Source organism: Ovis canadensis, chromosome 3, assembly GCF_042477335.2.
Source record: "Ovis canadensis isolate MfBH-ARS-UI-01 breed Bighorn chromosome 3, ARS-UI_OviCan_v2, whole genome shotgun sequence".
NCBI classification, from domain to species: Eukaryota; Metazoa; Chordata; class Mammalia; order Artiodactyla; family Bovidae; genus Ovis; species Ovis canadensis.
This window is the reverse complement of record NC_091247.1, coordinates 87,053,527-87,077,427: the sequence shown is the minus strand read 5'-3', so window position 1 is coordinate 87,077,427 and position 23,901 is coordinate 87,053,527. Positions and strand designations below refer to the sequence as shown.

At 42.6% G+C, this 23,901-nt stretch overlaps 1 protein-coding gene across 8 annotated transcripts in view; it reads right to left on the bottom strand.

Annotated features, from left to right (window-relative positions):
- Positions 1-17,795, bottom strand: part of EIF2AK2 (eukaryotic translation initiation factor 2 alpha kinase 2) — a 34,789-nt gene extending 16,994 nt beyond the window's left edge. For 3 of the 8 annotated variants that reach the window (XR_011255740.1, XR_011255741.1, XM_069583544.1), the window contains exons 1-8: positions 17,149-17,795; positions 9,876-10,012; positions 7,340-7,460; positions 5,670-5,818; positions 3,074-3,194; positions 2,652-2,728; positions 2,387-2,486; positions 476-510 (exon numbers count right to left, since the gene is read on the bottom strand). Coding sequence is in view for 6 of the 8 variants with exons in the window: in XM_069583544.1 (XP_069439645.1) it covers positions 476-510; positions 2,387-2,486; positions 2,652-2,728; positions 3,074-3,194; positions 5,670-5,818; positions 7,340-7,460; positions 9,876-9,994 (722 nt within the window). In the remaining 2 variants the exon portion in view is untranslated. Of the gene's footprint in view, positions 1-475; positions 511-2,386; positions 2,487-2,651; positions 2,729-3,073; positions 3,195-5,669; positions 5,819-7,339; positions 7,461-8,152; positions 8,496-8,680; positions 8,869-9,875; positions 10,013-17,148 lie in introns of all 8 variants that reach the window. The other 5 variants (XM_069583546.1, XM_069583547.1, XM_069583549.1 and 2 more) reach the window with 5 other exon arrangements.
- Between the last annotated feature and the right edge of the window lie 6,106 nt (positions 17,796-23,901).

Sequence of the window (23,901 nt, the reverse complement as noted above, 5' to 3'; positions counted from 1 at the left end):
TAATATACTTCTCTCTCTTTTTTTTTTTTTTGGTTGTGCCATGTGGCTTATGGGATCTTAATTCCCCCAACCAGAAATTGTACCTGGCCCTCAGCAGTGAAAGTGCCAAGTCCTAGCCATTTGGTCACCAGGGAATTCACATAACACATTTCTCTTAAGAATACCTCTACAAGCCCACTTCTTCTGCAGACTTGTCCAAAGCAATGCCCTTCACCAACTACTCAACCAATAGCCCCACAGGCCTTTATGTCTACAATGTATTGTGTGCATATGTTCAAAGACTTCTCTATGTATTTAAAATTATTTGTTCATAGATTTTAAGATTTCTGTGAGCCTTAATCATGCTTTGAATTCCTGAAACTCCACTTAAATAAGGGCATACAATACAAATACTGAACTTCTTAAATAAGATGAATAATCTAGATCTAAAATAAAGCTTCATTTCTAAATAAGTCCAATGCATGATGATACTCACCTCTTCACCTTCCTGGAATTATTTCTGGAACCGTCCTATAACAAAAGAAAATGGAAAATAGTTTCAGATGATTAAGTCAAGTATCCTGCTTTTCTTGGCCATCCTTTCTCCTGTACTTCTAGATGGTTCTCTGACCACATTTCTCTGTCCTTACGATTAACAACCTCATCAATTTATATGCTCTCAGTAAGCCCTGCTTTCAGTGTACTTGTCTACATCAATGTTCTCATCAATTATAGCAAAGACAGATATGATAAGAAGGTCAAAAAACACAAATTGTTGGAGCCCTGAGATTCAGTGGTTAAGATTCTGCGCTTCTATTCCAAAGCAGGGGGCACGGATTTGATCTCTGGTTAGGAAACTAAGACCCCATATGCTGTGCAGCACAACAGGGGAAAAAAAAAAAAACACACACACACACACACAGAACTGCAGGGCATGTTCTACAGGAGCACGGATTCTCCGGGTATAGAATATGGCTTCCCAGAAGATCCTCTGGCCAGCAGATCTCAGCAAGAAACTACGCATTATAATTACTCACAGTGCTAGGAAAGAAAACAGATGGGGCCCCGGGATCTAGTTTAAAACATTTTTAGGACAAATCAAGAATTTAACTTTAACATTTAGCCAAAAAAGAGGAGTCTTTGACATATCTCTCAAAAATTAATATAGCTCTTCTTCAAGCATATTCACTTTTATTCTGGTAGGGGTCGTGGTGTTTGTTTGTTGTTTTTTTTTTTAACAATTTTAGTATGTTGGCACAGAGTGCAAACATCAGACTGAGATTTCTTGAGTTCCTATCACCCGCCAGCCTCAGTTTTGCAAAGTGACTGCATTATGATTAACTCAGACATTCTGTAAATGGAAAATATTTTCTCCAATCTCTTCTATTACAAACAATTTTGCAAAGAACATGCTTATACATGTATCTCTGTGCACACATACATGTGTTTCTCTAGAAGACATATCTAGGAGTAGAACTGGCAATACAGCTGGCACACCCTGAACTCTGCTACACGCTGCCAAGTTGCTCTCCAAGACAGTCAATGCCAATTTATACATCAGCCAGCAACATATACTATTACTGTAACAGCACGTAATAGGTACAACAGGAGCAGAGCTGTGTCAACACTTAGAAGAGCCAGACTCAAATTTTGCCAACCAGATGGTTTAAAATGGTATCTAGCTATTGTTCTCATTTGCATTTTCCTGATTATTATGAAGTGAAGCATCTTTTCATATGTCTGTTGCCCCTTTGGGTATCTCTTTTCTAAACTGTCTGTTCAGCTCTTTTGTACATTTTTTCTTTTTTACTGAGTTGCTTATCTTTTTCTTATTGATTTGTTTGTAGTTTAAAAAAAATATTTATTTAATTCACTATGCCAGGTCTTCATTGCAGTATGCAGGATCTCGTTCCCTGACCAGGGATGGAACCCGGGCCTCTTGCATTGAGAGCATGGAGTCTTAGCCACTGCACCACCAGGGATGTCTTTCTAGTTGTTTATAAATATAATACTTCGGTAGCACTAATCATCACCACAAAAATTATCTGATTTTTAAGTTCAGTTTTTAAGTTTAGCTCTGATTTATTAAAACAGGAGCAGAAATCTATGAGTGAACCTTCTATATACCATCCAATTGATAGAAGAAAAGAAGCCAGATTATAGGAATACATGAAAAATACAAAGGTGAGTAGGGAGAGAAAGATGGGAGTGAAGAGCAGAAAAATTTTGCATGTGAGGAATGGGAGTTAATAAAGAAAGGAGAGAGAAAAGGCTGCAAAATATTTTGATTTAATAAGAGACCATAAAAAAAATTGAAAAATTATGACAGGTACTGGAGGTCACTTTTAAATGGGGAAACACAAAGGAAAATAAGATTAACTAGGAAAGTTAGAGACTAATACTATACCCCTGGAGACACGGAAGAGCTGTTTAATGTGACACCGTTATTATCACTTCTTTCTGATGCAGTTGTTGAGAAGCCATTTTCAGATGGTGATTCAGAACTACTAAAAGAAAAGAGGACAGCTATTAGTTTATGAATTCTGCCTATTTTTTGTTGATCAGTAATTGCTTTTTCTAAATTCTCCTTCAACATTAAACATTTTCACAAATATCTGCTCTTTCAGGCTGCAGTCTGAATTTGTCTGTCACACCTGTTTGTCCATACTTACGATGTACTCACTGCTGGAGAGCTTCTTTCAACATCCCCACATGCGGTACTGAAACAATTAGAGGACTGGTCAGCTCTCTGAAAGATTTAAAAGTACAACTAAATGACTTCTTAGAGTGGCTTAGTCTCTGTGAACCAACTCCCACATTTATTTCCCCACACTGACCACATTCACAGCCATAAATACAGGATTAATACATTTTTATGGATGTTTGATCTGAATTTAAAAAACATTGAGCTGTCATGAGAACTGTGATCCTTCTGAAGCGTCACGGCCACAGGGCTCATTGGTGGGACACAGAATGAAGGAATGCTTTTGCTATGTGACTGGCTGTCTTGGCATCACCTAAATATCATTTAACTTCAAATCAACTTCAGAGAGAATTTTAAAATATAGAAATCAAACCCCAAGGCAGTACATACCATTGTTTCTGATTCTATCTTTTCATAAGCCAGTTTGGCAGCCAACTGTTTTGCCTCCTGTTTAGTGGAACCCACACCACTACCATATTCTTCTTGTCCAATTTTGCATATATAATAAAACCTAGGGGAAATGATAGAGTATTAAACCAAATACCGAAAAACAGTAAATGTAACTCATGTGTTTTCAGGAAAAAAAACCATATTAACAAAGGGCTAAATATAACACCAATTTAATAGATAGATTAATAGTTCATATCTTACTTAATTTAAAATTTCAACAAGGGCTTCCCTGCTGGCATTGTGGTAAAGAATTTGCCTGCCAATGCAGGAGAAACATGGGTTCAATCCCTAATCTGGGAAGATCCTACATGCTGTGGAGCTACCAAGCCCATGTGCCACAACTACTGAGTCTGTTCTCTAGAGTCCTGCAGCCGCAGCTACTGAAGCCCACGCATCCTGGAGTCTGTACTCTGCAACTGGAGAAGCCACCGCAATGAGCATGACAACTAGAATGTAGCCTCCGCTTGCTGCAACTAGAGAAAGCCCACGCAGTAATGAAGACCCAGCACAGCCAAAAATAACTAAATAAATAAAAACTATATTTAAAAAGGCAAGATTTAATATATATATATATATTTTTTTTTCAATAAGATGGCTAATCAGTTTACCAGAATAACCAGGATTGGCTAATAGCCCAGCTTCCATTCTCTAGGGAACTTCTAACTCTTTGCTGCTTCATTGAAAGATGTGGCATTAAGGTACCAAGTGGTGATTTTTTAAAATTCCCCAAAAGTCAAAAGACATGGAGGCAGAGAAAGAAGAAAGAGACCTAATGAATTTTTCAGAGATGTTCAACTGGCATGATAAAACCCGTAGAGGCTTCTACAGGAGAATAATAAGGTGACAGTGTTTGGGAGGAAATGGGCTAAGTGTATCTAACTTCAGCTCTAACTTTAGCATTTTCTGCATGCCTCCCCCCTCCACACTCATGTACACAAAAACCTAAGCAAATTCTCACAATGCAAAAGTCCCATGCTGAAGTCACTTAATTTTCATGAGCTATAAGGATGCTTGTAGTTAGGCAAGGAGCCTTGGACAATTATAGAAAACTATATTTAAGGTGGCAAAGCAACACACATGGCAATTTATATCACGGGGTTACCACGTAGTGCTACAGAACTTTGGCAGTATTATTCATCGTGGATGGAAACAGACTCTACCAGTGAGTCTTCCCCACTAGCCTCTGAAGGGAAATTAGGGAGCTGGGCTGAAGGACTCGATTATTTCTGTGGCTCCAGTTTTTCTTCAGCACTCCCTAAACAGTCTTTTCTTTAACAATCAAATGTTAAAGCACTAGGTCAAAGGAACCAAACAGGTGAGCTAAAGGAAAACAAAACAGCTCTTAATTTATGGAGACTGACTCACAGAATTCACTTTTGACTCTTTCGTTGCAGTGAATCCTATCACATTTTTGTCTTCCTGGTTCTGGCCTAAGAGCCATTGGGGTGAACTGTAAAATTCATAGAACAGTATCCTAAAGTGGGTGTTGGGACTATTCGCCTTTTAGAATTTTTGTCCTTCTCTCTCATTTAACTGGTTGGTTGTATCTGAGAAACAGTCTTCTTCACACTCATTTCCTTTCTGCTTTTCCCAGTTCAGATTCATTCTTCATCCTCATCTCCAAAGTCTTTGCTCACTGGTGAGATGTTCTTCTCATCCCTCCCCCTCATCGTATCCCTCACCATCTAGGGTGAAAACGCAGTCCTTATTTGTTTATTTTTGGCTGCGTTGGGTTTTTTTTTTTTTTTCGCTTCGTGGGCTTCTCATTTTGGTGGCTTCTCTTGCTGCGGAGCATAGGCTCTGGACTGCAGGCTCAGCAGTTTCAGTGCTAGGGCTGAGCTGCTTCATGGCATGTGGGATCTTCCTGGACCGGGGATCAAATCCAACTCTCCTGCATTACTGGCAGGCGGATTCTTAACTGCTGGACTACCAGGGAAGTGCTTTTTTTTCTTCCTTTTGGCCACACAGCATACAAGATCTTAGCTCCCCAACCAGGATTCGAACCCGTGGCCTCTGCATTAGAAGCTTAGAGTCTTAACCACTGGACCAGGGTTTCCTAAACCTATGGTCCACCAGGAGCTTCCCTAAATCCATTCCTTCTAATACACAGTACTTGTCTAGAGAATGACATTATTCAATAAAATCTGAAAGGCAAATATCTCTATTTTGACAAGGGTGGAAAGAGACTCATTCCATACATGTGGCAGGGCTCTTCTCACACAGCCACTGCAGCCTCAGATATGGGAAGGTCTTCACCACCTGACCTCTCTTAGGTTTCCTGCAGCATGAAACATCCAGGGAGATCTCAGAAATAAAGGATTTCCCAGATTTGATCAATCGTGGGATATGGGTCCCCAGACTTCAGCAATGAAGCATTTTAATATTTTCATTACAAAGAAGTCAAACTGCAGTAAGGTCATAAAAAACCTTCTCTGCAGAATGTACCAAAAAGGACAGATATTTTTGGAAAGTTAGACATGAAAATAAGGCTGCTCTATTGCTTAGATATAGTGAATCAGAAGGAAAAACAACTCACCCTTCGCGCCCATCACCCTTTGATTTACATTCTTCATAAGTTACACATAGGTTTTTCTTCTGGGAGATCGTATTAAGACGGCCTATGTAATTCTCAATGGGTGGTCTTTCTGGAATATTTGTTCCCAGCTGAGATGAAAAAGTAACTGACTAAAAGAAAAAATACCCATAAGGATAAATTTTAACAAGAAAGGACATTACCTATTTTCCTTTTACAGTTTCAAAAGAGAAAACAAAATAGTCAATTTTCTTGTTTATCTAGGTAAAACTATAAGACTTTCTGATCTGTTCTATCTTTTGTAATCTCAAAAGACAAGATAACACATACTGAAGTAAAGTTATATCATAGATCACAACTTCATGGGAAACATGAATATAATAGCATCACTCCTTCCACTATTATCTGCCCCTTTTAAAATTCCCAATCTGTCAAAATCTTGTCCAAACTTCTTCTACTTTGTTAACTTTGTCAAAGAATTTTGGGTTTTATTGACCTTCTTTATTATATCTTTGTTTTTTTTCACATCAATTTCTTCCCTTTTGTTATCACTGTCTTTCTTCTGGTTTTTCATGGGTAAAGGTACTCTACTGTTCTTTTTCTGACTTCATGACTTGGTTTTCTGGCTCATTAACAATTTAAAAGTTTGTGGGTTTTCCTGATTTATTTTGCTCAATTTTGATTAAAAGGGTGACATCTTCAAGTAAAATTTTAAAAATATATGTATTTTTTTGGCTGCACTGTATGGTACTTGGGATCTTAGTTCCCAGACCAGGGATCAAACCTGTGCCCCCTAAGGTGGAAGCCTAGAGTCTTAACCACTGGACCACCAGGAAGATCCCATTGAGTAAGATTTTTTATGAAAGTATCTTGAATACTGAAATTCTGAAAAATTTTGAAAATGTGAGAATGATTCATTTTTGTCTCATGTAAAATGACTTTCTGCCTCATTTTACAGATGCTGCTCCAATGTCGTCTGGTTTTTAAGGGTAGCATGGGCAGCATGATTTTTTTTCATTTTTATATTTTGTATAAGTTGTTCTGCCTGGATACTTGCAGGATTCTTTCTTCATCCCTGGAGCTCAGTCCTTTCACAAAGGCCAGTGTTGTTCTTGGTGGTTCCATATTTTTCAGTATCTTCTGAGCCGCTGAGTGGTTTCAATCTGCAGGTAGCTCTTTCTTTATTTCATAAATACTTTCTACTGTTCTTTTCAGAGACAGCTTTTTCTGTACTAGCTACTTACTCTGTCTGCATCTTCAGCAATACCAGCTATACAGATGTTACTTTTGCACCATCTGCCCTCCGTATATTAATATACCATTTTCCTCATGGTTCCTTCTCTCTCTGCCCTTTTCCACTGCATTCCCTCAAGCAGGTGCAGGGGCTCCTTCCAGATCCTGTTAGCTCATTTCTCACTGTTTCCTTAGAGTATGTTACTGCTGTTGGCACTCTAAATAGGTGGTGCCCATCTTGCCCATCTTTTTGAGATGGACCTCTCATTCAGGGTTCTATAGAAATGAGCCCAGGAAAAAGACTGAACTAAACTTTGAAAGCAAAAGAACTTGTGAATGGTTTTATTCTGCATGTGAGTATTTTCTCATAGGACAGGGAAAAATGCCATAGATATTTGTGAGTTCCCTTTCACAATGGAAAAAAAAAGGTAATTACTCACCTTACGGTCTTTATTAATTATTTCCAAAGCTAATTTGGCTGCAGCGTTTTTGGCTTCCTTCTTTGATTTACCTTCAGCCTTTGGATATTCTTTCTCATCTATTATAACTTGATATGTAAACCTGATTACAATGAAAAATTCAAAGAATATCATAAATTCATGCATTATTTAACTAGCATTCTAATCATAACTGCCTTCTATGACTACCTTTGAAAATTTTAACCTGTGTTCCACATAGAATAATCATAAGGAATTTGATTTAGGCCATTCAGGTATGACCTAAATCAAAGCCCTTACGATTATACAGTGGAAGTGACAAATAGATTCAAGGGGTTAGATCTGATAGACAGAGTGCCTCAAGAACTATGGACGGAGGTTCATAACACTGAACAGGATGCGGTGATCAATACCATCCCCAAGAAAAAGAAATGCAAAAAGGCAAAATGGTTGCCTGAGGAGGCCTTACAAACAGCTGAGAAAAGAAGAGAAACAAAAGGCAAAGGAGAAAAGGAACATTACACCCATGTGAATGCAGAGTTCCAAAGATTAGCAGGGAGAAAGAAGAAAGCCTTCCTAAGTGATCAATGGAAAGAAATAGAGAAAAACAATAGAATGGGAAAGACTAGAGATCTCTTCAAGAAAATTAGAGACACCAAGGGAACATTTCATGCAAAGGTGGGCACAATAAAGGACAGAAACGGTATGGACCTAACAGATGCAGAAGCTATTAAGAAGAGGTGGCAAGAATACACAGAAGAACTCTACAAAAAAGATCTTCATGACCCAGATAACCATGATGGTGTGATCACTCACCTAGAGCCAGACATCTTGGAGTGTGAAGTCAAGTGGGACTTAGGAAGCATCAATATGAACAAAGGTAGTGGAGGTGATGGAATTCCAGTTGAGCTATTTCAAATCCTGAAAGATGATGCTGTGAAAGTGCTACACTCAATATGCCAGCAAATTTGGAAAACTCAGCAGTGGCCACAGGACTGGAAAAGGTCAGTTATCACTCCAATCCCAAAGAAAGGCAATGCCAAAGAATGTTCAAATTACCGTACAATTGCACTCATGTTACCTGCTAGCAAAGTAATGCTCAAAATTCTCCAAGTGAGGCTTCAACGGTACATAAACCAAGAACTTCCAGATGTTCAAGCTGGATTAAGAAAAAGCAGAGGAACCAAGATCAAATTGCCAACATCCGTTGGATCATCGAAAAAGCAAGAGAACTCCAGAAAAACATCTACTTCTGTTTCATTGACTAAACTAAAGCCTTTGACTGTGTGCATCACAAAAAAATGTGGAAAATTCTTAAAGAGATGGGAATACCAACCACCTTACCTGCCTCCTGAGAAATCCATATGCAGGTCATGAACCAACAGTTAGAAGCAGACATGAAACAATGAACTGGTTCCAAATTGGGAAAGGAGTATGTCAAGGTTGTATATTGTCACCCTGCTTATTTAACTTATACGCAGAGTACATCATGCGAAATGCCAGGCTGGATGAAGCGCAAGCTGGAATCAAGACTGCCAAGAGAAATATGAATAACCTAAAATACACAGATGACACCACCCTTTGGTAGAAAGTGAAGAAAGAGCCTACTGATGAAGGTGAAAGAGGAGAGCGAAAAAGTTGGCTTAAAATTCAACATTCTAATGGCAAATAGATGGGGAAACAATGGAAATAATGACAAACTTTATTTCCTTGGGCTCCCAAATCACTGCACATGGTGACTGCAGCCATGAAATTAAAAGACGCTTGCTCCCTGGAAGAAAATCTATGACCAAACTAGACAGTATATTAAAAAGCACAGATATTACTTTCCCAACAAAGGTTCATGTAGTCAAAACTATGGTTTTTTCAATAGTCATATACGGATGTGAGAGTTGGATAGTAAAGAAGGCTGAGCACTAAAGAATTGATGCTTTTGAACTCTGGTGTTGGGAAAGACTCTTGAGAGTCCCTTGAACTGCAAGATCAAACCAGTCAATCCTAAGGGAAATCAGTCCTGAATATTCATTGGAGGGACTGGTGCTGAAGCTGAAGCTCCAATACTCTGGCCACCTGATACAACGAGCTGACTCATTAGCAAAGACCCTGAGGCTGGGAAAGATTGAAGGCAGAAGGAGAAGGGGACGACACAGAATGAGATGGTTGGATGGTATTACCAGCTCGATGGACATGAGTTTGAGCAAACTCTGGGAGATAGTGAAGGACAGGGAAGCCTGGCGTGCTGCAGTCCACGGGGTTGCAAAGAGTCGGGCATGAGTGAGTGACTGAACAACAACCACCACACAGAATCCAAGCAGTCACCCCAAAGAGCAAGACAGCGCACCACTGTGAAGCATGGAAAGGTTTACACACCGTTTTTTCTCTGGAGTCCTCTGAAGTTATCACTTTACATCGAAAAGACTCACCATCTTCTCTGGCAGCTTTGCTCTCATGCTAAAGAACTGACTTCAAAATTGTGCCAAAGTTGCTATTCTCCCAGTTTTAATTTTATATGGATATACCTTTTCTTATAGCAACTTACCTATAATTATGTGGAAGTCCTGTCTTAGCCAGTTCACAATACCTAACTTCTACACAGTTCTTTTGTTGGTATTTATTAAGTTCTTCTATGTAGAAACATGGTGAACGACCAGTGGCCATTTTTTTTCCTCTAGTAACCTACAAAAAAAGAGATTTTTGAAAGAAGTGATATACTCAGAAAATATTTAATTTCCCCAATTCAGTTTAAGAGATAAAACAGGGTAAGATGACTCTCCTTTATATGACTCATCTCAGCCCCGCAAAAATCCGGAAAAAACTTTCTTACAAGATCTTTCTCTCCCTCTCGTGGACTACAAAATCAAGTTAATTTCTCCAAGATTTTCTACTTTCAAAACTCAACTGGCCAAAAAAGGATGGAGGTCCTTCTCCTTAACTTTTCTTTCTGCTTCCCCTGAGTGTCAAGTGCAAGTCTGTCCATCTGCTTAAAAAGATAAAAGCCTGAAGGAGGAGAATTAGAATTATTTTTGTTGAGAATAAAAAGGTTGAGTGTATATATAAAGTTTATGAAATCATGAAGGATTTAGTTGTACGGACAAAGATTCTCCTATGAAACCCCACAAAACTTCCACTTGAAATTTTCAGAAGTCAGCTTTAGGACAATTTACTTGGCAGACAAATTAGGCCCTAGTTTATGGTTCTCTCTGGACGACGACAGTAACAATGATTCAAATTACAAATAAAATCTAAAGAATATAGAATCTAAATATAAGAGCCAAAGCTATAAAACTTTAAAAGTAAATATAAGGGTGAAGCTTCACAATCTTAGATTTGGCAGTGGAATCTTACCTATGCCAGCAAAAGCATAGCAACAAAAGAAAACATAAATAAACTGGACCTCATCAAAATTAAAAATATTTGCATATCAAAGGACACTATGAGGAAAATGAAAAGACAGTCTTCAGAAAGGGATTTTTATAAATAATATATCTGATAAAGATCTGGTATCCAGAATATACGAAGAACTTTTACAACTCAACAATAAAAAGAGTTAAGAAATTAAAAAATAGGCAAAGGATTGAATAGATATTTCTCCCAAGAAGACATACAAATGGCCAACAAGCACACGAAAAGATGTTCAATATCATTACTTATTAGACAAATACAAATCAAAACCACAACTAGATTCTACTTCACACCCACTAGGCTGGTAATAATAATAATAGAGAAAATAAATGTATTGGTGAGAATATAGAGAAATTGGAAACCTCATATATCACTGATGGAATGTAAAGTAATGCAGGATCAGTGATATTTGATGGTTCCTCAAAGAGTTAAACTTAGAATTACCGTGAAAGTGAAAGTCACTCAGTCGTTTCTGACTCTTTGCAACCCCATGGACTATATAGTCCATGGAATTCTACAGGCCAGAATACTGGAATGGGTCACCTTTCCCTTCTCCAGCAGATCTTTCCAACCCAGGGATCGAACCCAAGTCTACCGCACTGCAGGAGAATTCTCTTACCAGCTGACCCACAAATACCACCCATCAATTTCACCCCTTTGGTGTATATCCAAAGAATTGAAAAACAGGTTTTCAAATACTTACACAGGAATATGCAAAGCAGCACTAGTCACAATAATCCAAAAGTAGAAACAAATCAAATATCTATCAGCTGCAGAAAGGTAAACACAAGGCTGTACATCTACACACGGAATCTTATTCAGCCCTAAAAAGGGTAACGTATTGAAACACGCTATACCATGGTTAAACGTCAAAACATGCTAAACTAAAGAAGTCAGACATAAACAGTAACAGAGCATATGATTCCATTTATGCGAAACATCCAGAATAAGTAAATCCATAGACAGAAAGTGGTCCCTGTTGACCTCTCGTTTCTTATCAGAAAGCTCTTCTGATTTTCCTTCTTCAAAGGTCACAAGTTCTTTCTGACACTCCTTAATCTCCACAGCCTTTACATGCTGGAGTTTCCCCCAAGACTTGGTCCAAAAACACTATTCTCTTCACTCTAGACTTTCTCCTCAAGGTAATTTCCCTCATGGCCATGATTTCACAGATCATCTATCTGTCATTACCTCTGAAACTTATATGTAATTAACGAACCTCGTTCTGAGTTTCAGAGCTCTCTATCCAACCTCTCCACTTGGACATCCTGAATGGCTTTTAAACTCCCCAAATCTGAATCTGCATTTATAACCTTCTCTCAAACTGGTTTAGAGTTTCCTTCCTCAGAAAATGACTCCACTGTCCACCCGTGTCTGAAAGCCAAGAATCTGGGAGGCATCCTTGACGTGTCCTCTCCGTGCCTTCTGATCTATACCTAAGCCCTGTCCTCCAAATCCTTTGACCGCTCAGTGACGTCTATAACCACCATCCTGGTTCAAGCCATCACCGTCTCACTCCTGGACTGCTGCAGGAACCTCAGAACCAACTCCTCACGGTTGCTACAACTTCTTCTCTAACCTGCAGCCATCATGATTTTTTAGTAGAACTTCTTTCTCATTGTTGTAAAATATACATAACATGAAATTTGCCATTTTTAAGTGAATAATTCATGCGCAAAAGCATTTTCACAATGTTGTAAGCCACCATCACCATCTATTTCCAAAACTCTTTTCATCTCCCCAAATAGAAAGTCTGTACCCACTAAACAATAACTTCCCATTTCCCTTCCCCCTCAGCCCCTGGTAACCACCATTCTATTTTCTATGCCTATACATTTGCCTATTCTAGGTATCTAGTATTAGTGGTATTATACAACATTTGTCCTCTTGTGTTTTAGCTAATGTCTTTAAGGTTCATCCATGCTGTATGAAGCATGTATCACAATTTCCTCCCTTTTTAAGGCTGAATACTATCCCACTGTATGGATATCCCATGTTTTGTTTATCTATTCATCTACTGATGAACACTTGCATTATTTCAACCTTTCAGCTAGTGTGAGTAATGATGATATGAACATTGTTGTACAAAAATCTATTCAAATGCCTACTTTTGAATCTTTTGAGCATACACCTAGAGGTGGACTTGCTGAATCATATGGTAACTTATAGTCAACTTTTTCAAGAATTGTCAAGTTACTTTCCACAGTGGCTGTACCATTTTGCACTTCCATCAGCATGCACGAGGGTCCCAGTTTCTCCAAATCCTCACCAACAGTTGTTCTTTTCCATCTTTAAACTAGTCGTGTCAGAATCTTTTAAAACCTCACTTCAGTCAGGCAGCCTCCACAAGCCATCAAAACGGTTTTTGTCAAGGTTACCAATGGCTCCCCCATCTCTGAAACTAGTCAGTGGTCTGTTCCCAGCCCTTTTCTTCTTGACACATAACCGGCTTAAGGCATGGTTGCTCCTATGTCCCTCCTTATCCCTTTGCTTGGACACTTAAGACACCATCCTCTCCTAGTTTCCCTCATTTCTCACAAGCTATTCCTTTTCTGTCTCCTTTCCTGGTTCCTCTTCATCATTCTTTCCTTTAAACATTCCATTGTCTCGGGGTCCAGGTCTCATATCTCCTCTCTGCTCTACTTACACTCACTCCCTGGTGATCCCCTCAAGGCTTGGAGCTTTAAATTCTACCTACACAGAGGTGGTTCTCAAAAGGACGCCTCCCCCACCAACTCTTTTCTGGCTCCCAACTGCTTCTGACCAACCAACTCCCTCCTGAAACGCTCTGGGCTCCACCCCCTTAGCTGCTTCTGCCTGGTGAACTCCCGCTTCCTCTAGACTTCAGCTCAAGTGTTACTTCCCACAGCCCCTGGGAAGACATCCTGGTTTGATGCTCTACAGCCCTCATCTCCTTTATTACAATTGCTAATTTAACTGACTGTCTTCCAAAAGAGACCAAGAGCTACAAGAAGCAACAAACAGGAGAGGATAAGAGATGGCTGGAAATGCTACAATGAGATAGGGCGTTAGGAGGTGGGGACAGAGATATGAGGGAGGTGGTTGTAACAGTGGCAAGGGAAGACCCTTCTTAGGAGGCAATACTGAAATCAAGCCTGGATGATGAGAAAGTCCATCATGCTTAGACAGGGGGAAGAGCATCTCAGGCAGAGGAAACCGTGAGGCAGGCACCAGCATGGCTTTTGGAAGGCTAAGACAAAGTCAAGGAGACTGCTGCATAGTGAACAAAGGGAAATGGTGGGATATGAGTCAGAAGGCAGGCAGATGCCACAGCACGGAGACCTTGAAGACTCCGGTCAGGACCATGGACGTTATTCCAGTTGCAATGGGAAGCTCTTGGTGGATTCTCAGCAGAGGGGTGATGTGGTTGGACTTATGCTTTTAATGATCACTCTGATGCTATGGAAAGAACAGAGTATGAGGGGTGGGGATAGAAGAGATGAGCAGAGCACAATCAGAAGTCGAGAGACCTAGTCAAGACTGCCATGGTGGTTTGGGAGGGCAGGGCTGGTGGCTGGAAGGGCTTAGATATGAACAAAGGCAAGATCTTCACATCACTGCTTAGTGTTGTGGAAACAGCTAGGCTTTAAAGCCACATAGACCTGGGCTAGCTACCTCTCTGAACCTTTGATTTGTGATGTGAAACCAGGGATGAAAACACCTGATTCGCAGGTTGTTGTGTGGACTAAATCAAACAAAAAAGGATCCAGGAGAGTTTCCCACAGCCCTGGCCCTCAATGAACAGTGCTCCTGGTCTGTAACTCCAAAATCCAAGAAGCACTGAAAACTGAAGTTTACTTTGTTTTCATTTGCTTTGTTTTTGCTTGGTGTGTAGCCCCCCATCTAGACGTGAACTGACACAAGCTACTTACAGTCTTAACCATACTCGGTTGTCTATTTATACATTTCACTGCAGATAGCATTTTATGATAGCGTTGCCCCCAAACCCTACTGAGAACATTACATAATAGACAGGATTTACGCTGCCTTGACTTTCTAAAATCCAAAAACTTCTTAAGTACCAGAACATACCTGGTTCAAGGGTTTCAGATAAGGACCTGCAGCCGCACAATTATTTCCAGGAATCAAAGTGCCATTTAGTTTAGTCACAACTATGAGATCATATGTCCAGTTGGATGAGGTCATAGATCTCAGAGGGCTCCCCAGGTGCCTAGTGGTAAAGAACCTGTCTGCCAGTGCAGGAGACACAGGAGATGCCAACTGGATCCCTGGGTCAGGAAGATCCCCTGGAGGAGGAAATGGCAACCCACTCCAATATTCTTGCCTGGAGAATGCCATGGACAGAGAAACCCAGCGGGCTATAGTCCACTGGGTCGCCAAAGAGTCAGACATGATTCAATGACCAAACAAAAACAAAACAGATCTCAGAACAGCAGTTATGAAAGAGTCCTCATAACCTGAAGTCCTATGGAAACACCCTGAATCATCAGCACCTTTAACTTTAGCTGTTGATCTTCACAATGACAAGCCAGTTTCAATTTAAGTGAAATACTGTTGTTCAGTAGCTAAATCATGTGCGACTTTTAATAAGGTGTTAAATTGGCACACTTGAAAAAGTACTTACAAGTTTAGGGGGAAAAGCTGCTTCTTTTCAATTGTTTTTGATAAATCTTATTTTAGCGCTACAGAAAAATCCATCAGAATCACTAACAAATGTTGTGTCCGTTTTACTCATGCCCAGAAGTTACTTTGCCTGTGCCTCACACCCTTGCGTCAGACTGTGAGCCCTTGTGGGCCTAGCCTAGCCCCCTCAAAGAGCATGCATAATGCTTGGCAAACAACATACATTCAACAGATATCAGATGAATTAAATGTATAAACTAGAGATCCAGTGTTAAGGAGCTTCAGATTCAAATGAACAAACGTAAGAGCAAGAGCACAAACTGCCCAAAATTCTAAGTTCCTAAGTGACAGCACAGAGTCCATCTCTTAGCTTCCATCTGGCAAGGCATTTTTTTAATACTAAAGAAATCACAGGCAACAGGATCATATTCTGGAATTCAAAGAGAATTTGTGAATTAGTATTCCTTAAAGAGGCTTCTCTGATAGCTCAGTTGGTAAGGAATCTGCCTGCAATGCAGGAGACCCTGGTTCAACTCCTGGGTCGGGAAGATCCACTGGAGAAGGGATAGACTACCCACTCCAGTATTCTTGGGCTTCCCTTGTGGCTCAGCTGGTAAAGGATCGGTCAGTAATGTGGGAGACCTGGGTTTGATCCCTGGGTTGGGAAGATCCCCTGGAGAAGGGAAAGGCTACCCACTCCAGTATTCTGGCCTGGAGAATTCCATGGACTGTACAGTCCATAGGATTGCAAAGAGTCCAACATGACTGAGCAACTTTGACTTTCACTTGTATTCATTAAACAAAGTTGGGCTTCCCAGGTGGTGCTCGTGGTAAAGAACCTGCCTGCCAATGTAGGAGACACAAAAGACCCAGGTTAGATCCTTGGGTTGGGAAGACCTCCTGGAAGAAATCATGGCAACCTACTCCAGTATTCTTGCCTGGAGAATCCCACAGACAGAGGAGCCTGGTGGGCTACAGTCCATAGGGTCTCAAAGAGTCAGACATGACTCAAGAGACTTAGCAAGCAGGCAAAGAATTAATGAGTACCTATTATTATGTACTAGGTTATCCTGGCCAACAAAACCCGACTATTGTGCACTTACTAGGGCAGAAACACGGAGAAACCTATAGGAAATATTACAACGTGATAAGTACTAGAAAAACTAAAGCAGAGTAGGGGGTACTGTAAGGGAATGGCTGAGTTTCTTTTACATGGAGGTTTTTCAGGGAAGGCTGCTCTCATACTGTAACAAGTACAGGGCAAAGCGATCGACTCACTGGCCTATACAGGTCTCTGGGAAGAGCTTTCCAGGAAGAAACAGGCAGTGCAAAGGCCCAGAGGCAGCGGCAGTGCTTGGCAGTGCTCCAACAACCGAAAGGAGGCCTGTGTGGTCAGAAAGGAAGGCCCAGAGGGCCAGGCCTGTAGGCCAGCAACCTTCTAGAGGGTTCTAATGAAATGGAAAGTTATTGGAGAGTAGGAGATGGGGTGGGGAGTGAGGGTTCCCTGCTCTGCCTTTGAGGACCTGGGGCTGCTGCGGTGTCGAGAAGCTGGGGAGTGGGGTGGTGGGGGTGGGGGTGGGGTGGGGTGGGGTGGGGTGATGGCGGGGGCAGTGTTTGGGCGGAGGCTAAAGATGGGCAATTGGGAAACAATTTCAAGGGATTTTCGGCAGGAGATTTTTGTTGCCAATCTTTTGGGCAATTCAGGCCTCCGTATTGTATTTCACATTGTCTACCAAGCCACAGGACTTTTCCGTTTTCCACGGGTTCCCCTCCCCCCACCAACCAGGGCCCGGGTTAATGGTTACCTGCTCGTTTAAAAATTCTTCGCGGGAAGAAAATGACTGTCAGCTCCCACCGCGCTGCAGGATGCTTTCCCCAGGTCCAGCCGGGGCCCGCACTCGGCTACGGGCCTCGGACAGCGCTACCGAGGCGGCGGCGCAGGGGTCCGGGGCCTCTGACCGGCGTTCAGTCCCGGGCTGGGGAGGCGGACAGGCGGGCGCGCGCTGCGGTGGCTCCGGCTGCCGGCCCTCGCTGCTCCCGCGCCGCTACACTCGGCGGAAGCTCGGCGAGTCTGGGCGGCTCGCTCTCGGTTTCGTTTTCCCGGCGGACTCCGCCTTCCTTCGGCCGCGCCGGCCCCTCCCGCACCGGTCCCCGCAGGTCCGCACAGGCCCCGCTATCGCCTGAAACCCGCGCCTCCACCGGGCGCCCGCGCCTGGGCGTCCAGGGCCCTGCAGCCCCCACCCCAGCTGCTGGGACTGTCGCCGGCCCCGGTGCGGGGCAGGGTCCTCCGGGAGATGGGGAGGGCACTGAGGTCTCCGAGGCTCGCAACGTGGCAGGCCCTCTGCCATAAATGCTCCCCTTGCCTCTTCAACACCAACATTTGGGGTGGGGTGAGCTGACCCATTTGCAAAGACCCTGATGCTGGGAAAGATTGAGGGCAGGAGAAAAAGGGGACGACAGAGGAGGAGGTGGTTGAATGGCATCACCGGCTCAATGGACATGGTTTTGGATGGACTCCGGGAGTTGGTGATGGACAGGGAGGCCTGGCGTGCTGCGGTCCATGGGGTCGCAAAGAGTCGGACCTGACTGAGCTACTGAACTGAACTGGAGGGGCTGGATATCATCGGCTCCATTTTATAATGAAAGAAACTGAGTAAATCAACCCTGCCAAGGCAAAGCCAGGATTCCATTGCCCGTAACCAACGACGCACCTCTCCTCACAGCAACCCAGACGGGGGGATGCAGAGGTCTGGGGGCATAATCTCCCTTCTGTTTCCATCTGACCATTCATTTATTCGACAGGTAATTGCACCTGCTGTACCAGGTACCAGCCAGTAGTTAGGAGAGCCATCTGCTTCCTGAGGGGTCTCCTGGAGTTTACAACCAAAGTCCTTACCAGTAGGATTTTTAATGAGAAAATTTTAAATCCTGCAAGATATCCTGAGGCAAGGTTTCGTGGCTCAGACGGTAAAGAATCTGCTTGCAATGCCGCAGATCCGGTTTATTCCCTAGGTTGGGAAGATTCCCCGAGAAGGGAACCCACTCCAGTATTTTTGCCTTGGAAATCCCATGGACAGAGGAGCAAGACAAGACATCCTCCTCATCTAATGGACTATCACACTCCCAGAGTAATACTGGCACCTTGACTGAGTGACTGAGAAGTGCTGAGTACCCATCTCACAGCAGTATTACAAGGTAGGTGCCATTACTGTGCCCATTTAACAGATGAGAAAACCGAGGTCCAAGGCACAGAGAAGTTAAGTAACAGCTGGTAAGCAAGGGAGCTAGAATTAGAACCAGAAGCCTGTACCTCAACATCCTAGCTAGGGTGAGGGGGAAGAGGCATTTCCAAAGTGGACTTTAGGTACACATTACATATTGGCTGTTGGCTTTCCCATGTCTCTTTTGCAGCCTCCAGTATTGCAGCCTATCAATGGGAAGCACTATAGTTTCCTTGATTTAACTTCCCCACATATGAAGCACTAGTGGGAGATTTGGAAGGTAGACAGGAGTCAGACCCCTCTTTGTGGCCCTTTGAGATGCCAGAAAGCTCCAACTATAGTGATTGTTTGCCGGAGTCCATTTACCAGCTTTGTGGGTGTGAGGTGGTTATTTCAGAGGTAACGGCAATAGCAATGACATGTTTTCTGACTTTTTAAAGCTCCTGAACTGCCCGAAAGAGCTTAAAGAAAGAAAATGACAAGCTCAAGCATGGTCAGAGGATACAAGCTTTTATGACTGCCCAGAAGAACCTCTTGCTTCCTGTCATCTCAAGGTTCATGGAGCAGAAACTAGGTGCAGAGTTCAGTGCTGCAGCTAGCTGTTATTGTATAACCTTAATCTGTACCCTCCTCAGATCTCTTCTATGAACACTGAGGCCATTGACTGGGAAAGAATAAGATCCTGGGAATTTGGGTGGATTCAAAGGAGTGAAAAAGTTAGCTTAAAGCTCAACATTCAGAAAACTAAGATCATGGCATCTGGTCCCATCACTTCATGGCAAATAGATGGGGAAACAGTGGCTGACTTTATTTTGGGGGGCTCCAAAATCACTGCAGATGGTGACTGCAGCCATGAAATTAAAAGACGCTTACTCCTTGGAAGGAAAGTTGTGACCAACCTAGATAGCATATTGAAAAGCAGAGACATTACTTTGCCAACAGAGGTCTGTCTAGTCAAGGCTATGGCTTTTCCAGTGGTCATGTACGGATGTGAGAGTTGGACTATAAAGAAAGCTGAGTGCCGAAGAATTGATGCTTTTGAACTGTGGTGCTTGGAGAAGACTCTTGCGAGTCCCTTGGACAGCAAGGAGATCCAACCAGTCCATCCTAAAGGAGATCAGCCCTGAGGGTCCATTGGAAGGACTGATGTTGAGGCTGAAACTCCAAAACTTTGGTCACCTGATGAGAAGAGCTGACTCACTGGAAAAGACCCTGATGCTGGGAAAGACTGAAGGCAGGAGGAGAAGGGGACGACAGAGGATAAGATGGTTGGATGGCATCACCTACTCAATGGACAGGAGTTTGGGTGAACTCCGGGAGTTGGTGATGGACAGGGAGGCCTGGCATGCTGCGGTCCATGGGGTCACAAAGAGTCGTATAAGACTGAGCGACTGAACTGAACTGAACTGAAAGGAGTCCACTGCCCTCCAAAATTCTGCTGAGTCACCACAGCCCTTCCATGCTTGTTGGATAAGGCTGGTACAGCCAAACGTGAAGAGCCTGAAGTTGTCACCTTGTAAGGAGGTGCTGATTTTCCAAATGTCCTATTCCTACCTCATGAATTCTCTTCTAGAACTAGAATCAGATGCTAGAATGCTCCAAGAAGATACAGACAAGATCTGACCCAGAGGATACAGTTTACATAATGAAAGAATTACCTGATTTCACTAATTTTTATCAGCAGAAGCCCAAGAAAAGTGTGTGGATATGACTGTAAAGGTAACATGAGAAAAGGAACATAGTTCACAGTATGCACTCGCGCTGCCTCCAGCCCTGGGAGTGGTTCTAAGAGTTTGTTTAGTTGGTTTACTATCACCTGGGCTCAGTGGTGGCCAACATTAAATGAAATTGTGATGCCAAGTAATACAAATGAAGAAATCAAAAATACTTAGGGAATCAGGATTGTTAGAGTAGATTAATCATATGTAACCTGCCCATTCTCTTTCTAACCATGCCCCCTTAGAATATCCAAAGGACTCTCCTTCACCAGGCCTTGAGAAGTATATTTTTATCTTTGAAAAGCTCTGTGGTGGCTGTCCACGGTGGGTGAAGAATGTTGACAGGAGATGTTCCAATTGATAAACTACCTGATTTCAATGGAGATTATGGCTCCCAGACTGGCAGAGGCCATGTGGCAACACTTACCTCCATCCTGCCTCCAAAAACAGGGCCACAGGGTCAGAGCAGTAGTCAGAAAGTTTTGCTCACCAGCCACCATTAGCAGTGGTAAACTTCCTGGAGTTTCTAGTACTGAAATAGATGGCAGGCCACAGGTGTGTTACGTGAGCAGATATCTAAGACCCCTACGGCATGCACTCCTGCTCTCTGCTTTATCAGCCCACATCTCTGGTCTCATGGGGAGTTCCCTGTGACCAGGCAGCTGAGAAAGGAAAATTCAGGTGAAGCACTATACACTGGCTTTAACTGAAATGAACTGATGTGTTCCAACAGCCCTTCAGGGAAGTGGCCCTAAACGACAGTGGGAGAAGGGAAATCCTTCCAGGGTGCCGCTTCAACCAGTACACTGAGTTGTCACTTGGGAGGAGAGAAAGCTAGTGGCCTACAGTTTACCTGGATATTTGGAGATTTGGAAGGAACAAGGTCAGAGCATTGATGATAAGGAGGTCTGGGGGAAAAGGATGTGAGTGACCACTTGGAAGGGACACAGAGTCTGAGTGTATTGGATTTCCTTGTGAATCTTCATGAGAGGTACCCCCTTCTAAGGAGACTTGAGAAGCTAGTGTGCAAGAAAACGTCTGTAGATGTCAGTTGGCGTTTCCCCAGCTACCCCAGTGCTCGTTTAACACAAACGAATAGGAATGGGTGAGATGCGCGTGCACTCTTGTCAAGGTGGATGTAAGTGCTGAATGCCCAACACTCCGACAGCGGAGCCCAACATTGAGACCCCAGCACAAGTACCCTGAACACCTATGGAGACCAGCCCGCCACTTGGTGGCAGGTTGTTACATGGAGCCCTTCCGTCATGGAGTGGGCAGGGATCTGCCTTCTGTGGAGAAAGCATGCATTCCAGGTACGGACTTGCCTTTTCTTCCTCTAGTGCTTCTGCCAGCGCCATCATTGGTAGCCTTTCCAAGTACCTTGTTTGCCATAATGATATGCCTTAGTAAGGAACCCATTTTGCAGAGAAAGAAGTGAGGCAGTACACCGACTACCATGGGATTCAATGGTTTTATCTTGAACTTATCACCTGAAAGCAGCTGGCTTATAGGATAGAGGGATCAAGTATTAAAGACTCAGTTACAGCCCCAGGTAGGAGGCAGCACTTGGCAAGCTGGGTGTACTGTCCTTCAGGTATAGTATGTGTTCTGACCCTAGTTGCTCTTTCTTTCATGGCCAGAATACATGAGCCCAGGAATCAGCAGATGTAAAAGGGTTGTCTTCCATGATTAAACCTAATCAAATTCTTGCAAAATAAGTGCTTCCTGTTTCTATGATTTGGGGCTCTGTTTTCACCACGTGGTTCCTTGAGGAGGAATTTGAAACTGCACGTGGAGATTGCAGGTGCATCTTGCCATTAAGTTATCAAGAAAATAAAGGGGAGGAACTTCCCTGGTGGTTGGGCCACTGGTTAAGACTTCAAGCTTTCAATGCAGGGGGCGTGGGTTCCATTCCTGGTTGGGGAACTACAATCTCACACACCATGTGTCATGGCCAAAATAACAATAATAATAATGAGGGGGTTACTGATCTGGTTGGACTGATTGATATGAATTAGCAAGGGGAAATAGTGATGCAGCCAGAGGTAAGCGCATCTTCAACCCGAGGTTTCTCTGGAGTTCCTTTCAGTAGTTCCACATTCAGTGGTGAGTGATATTTTCATTAATGGAAATTGAGAGGTCTCTAACACAGGTGGGAATGTTAAGGACCCGGATCCTTCAAGACTGAAGGTCTGCATCACCCTACTAACCAGGGAGACATCTGATGGCAAAGGGAGGAATGAACAAGGAGTTATAAACACCAGCTATGGTCTCATGACCAGATGCAAAATAAAGAACCATAGAAGCATGCATGTTTTTCCATAGCTTTGTCTTTGTTATATACAAATTAACTTTTTTTTTTGTAAATTAATTTATTTAATTGAAGGCTAATTACTTTACAATATTGTAGTGGTTTTTGCCACACATTGACATGAATCAGCCATGGGTATACATGTGTCCCCCATCCTGAACCCCCCTCCCACCTCCCTCCCCATATCCCATCCCTCAGGGTTGCCCCAGTGCACCAGCCCTGAGCGCCCTGTCTCATACATCGCACCTGGACTGGCAAACCATTTTACATATGTTAATATACATGTTTCAATGCTATCTTTCAAATCGTCCCACCCTCTCCCTCTCCCACAGAGTCCAAAAGCCTGTTCTTTACATCTGTGTCTCTTTTGCTGTCTCGCATATAGGATCATCATTACCATCTTTCTAAATTCCATATATATGCATTAATATACTGTATTGGGTTTTTTTCTGACTTACTTCACTCTGTATAATAGGCTCCAGTTTCATGTACCTCGTTAGAACTGATTCAAATGTATTCTTTTTATTGGCTGAGTAATACTCCATTGTGTATATGTACCACAGCTTTCTTATCCATTCATCTGCCGATGGACATCTAGGTTGCTTCCATGTGCTAGCTATTGTAAACAGTGCTGCGATGAACATTGGGGTACACGTGTCTCTCTTTCAGTTCTGGTTTCCTCGGTGTGTATGCCCAGCAGTGGGTGGACCTCTTTTAATTGTTCTCCCTTCCCTTTTTACTTGACATTTGCTGATGGTGGTTAATTTTATAAGATAGTCTTTAGGACAGTGTCTTAAAGTGGGGTTGTGACTAAAATGAGGACAAACTATCACAGTGGGCATACAGATTTAGGAGGTAGGATAAGCATGTTTCCATTTGAAGAAGGGAACAACTGCATTAAGTGGGAACATAGATTTGTTGTTTCCTTGAAAGATTATTGGTAGAAAGAGTGGACTGTACTATATGTTATTAAGTTTGACTTAGCTTCCATTCCAACTCCCTTCCACATCTCCACATCTCCTGGATTATAATGTATGGAAGGTTAAAACCACATTTTCCAGATTACTATGGAGTTAAAATTCTCAATATAATTCAAGTCTTGCCAGTGATGGATAAACAGTGGTGCAAGACTTGGAATATAGAAGGAAGTCCCATTTTCCTGCGACAGACCAGTTGACAAGCAAGCTCAGGGGAGTTGGCAGAAGCTGGACTCATGCTCCCCTGTCAGCTCTCATAGGGCAGAGGCCATCTCTGGTGACAGCAGTAGCAGTAACCCGGCAGTAAGTGACCTGAACTTTGTTCTCTTTT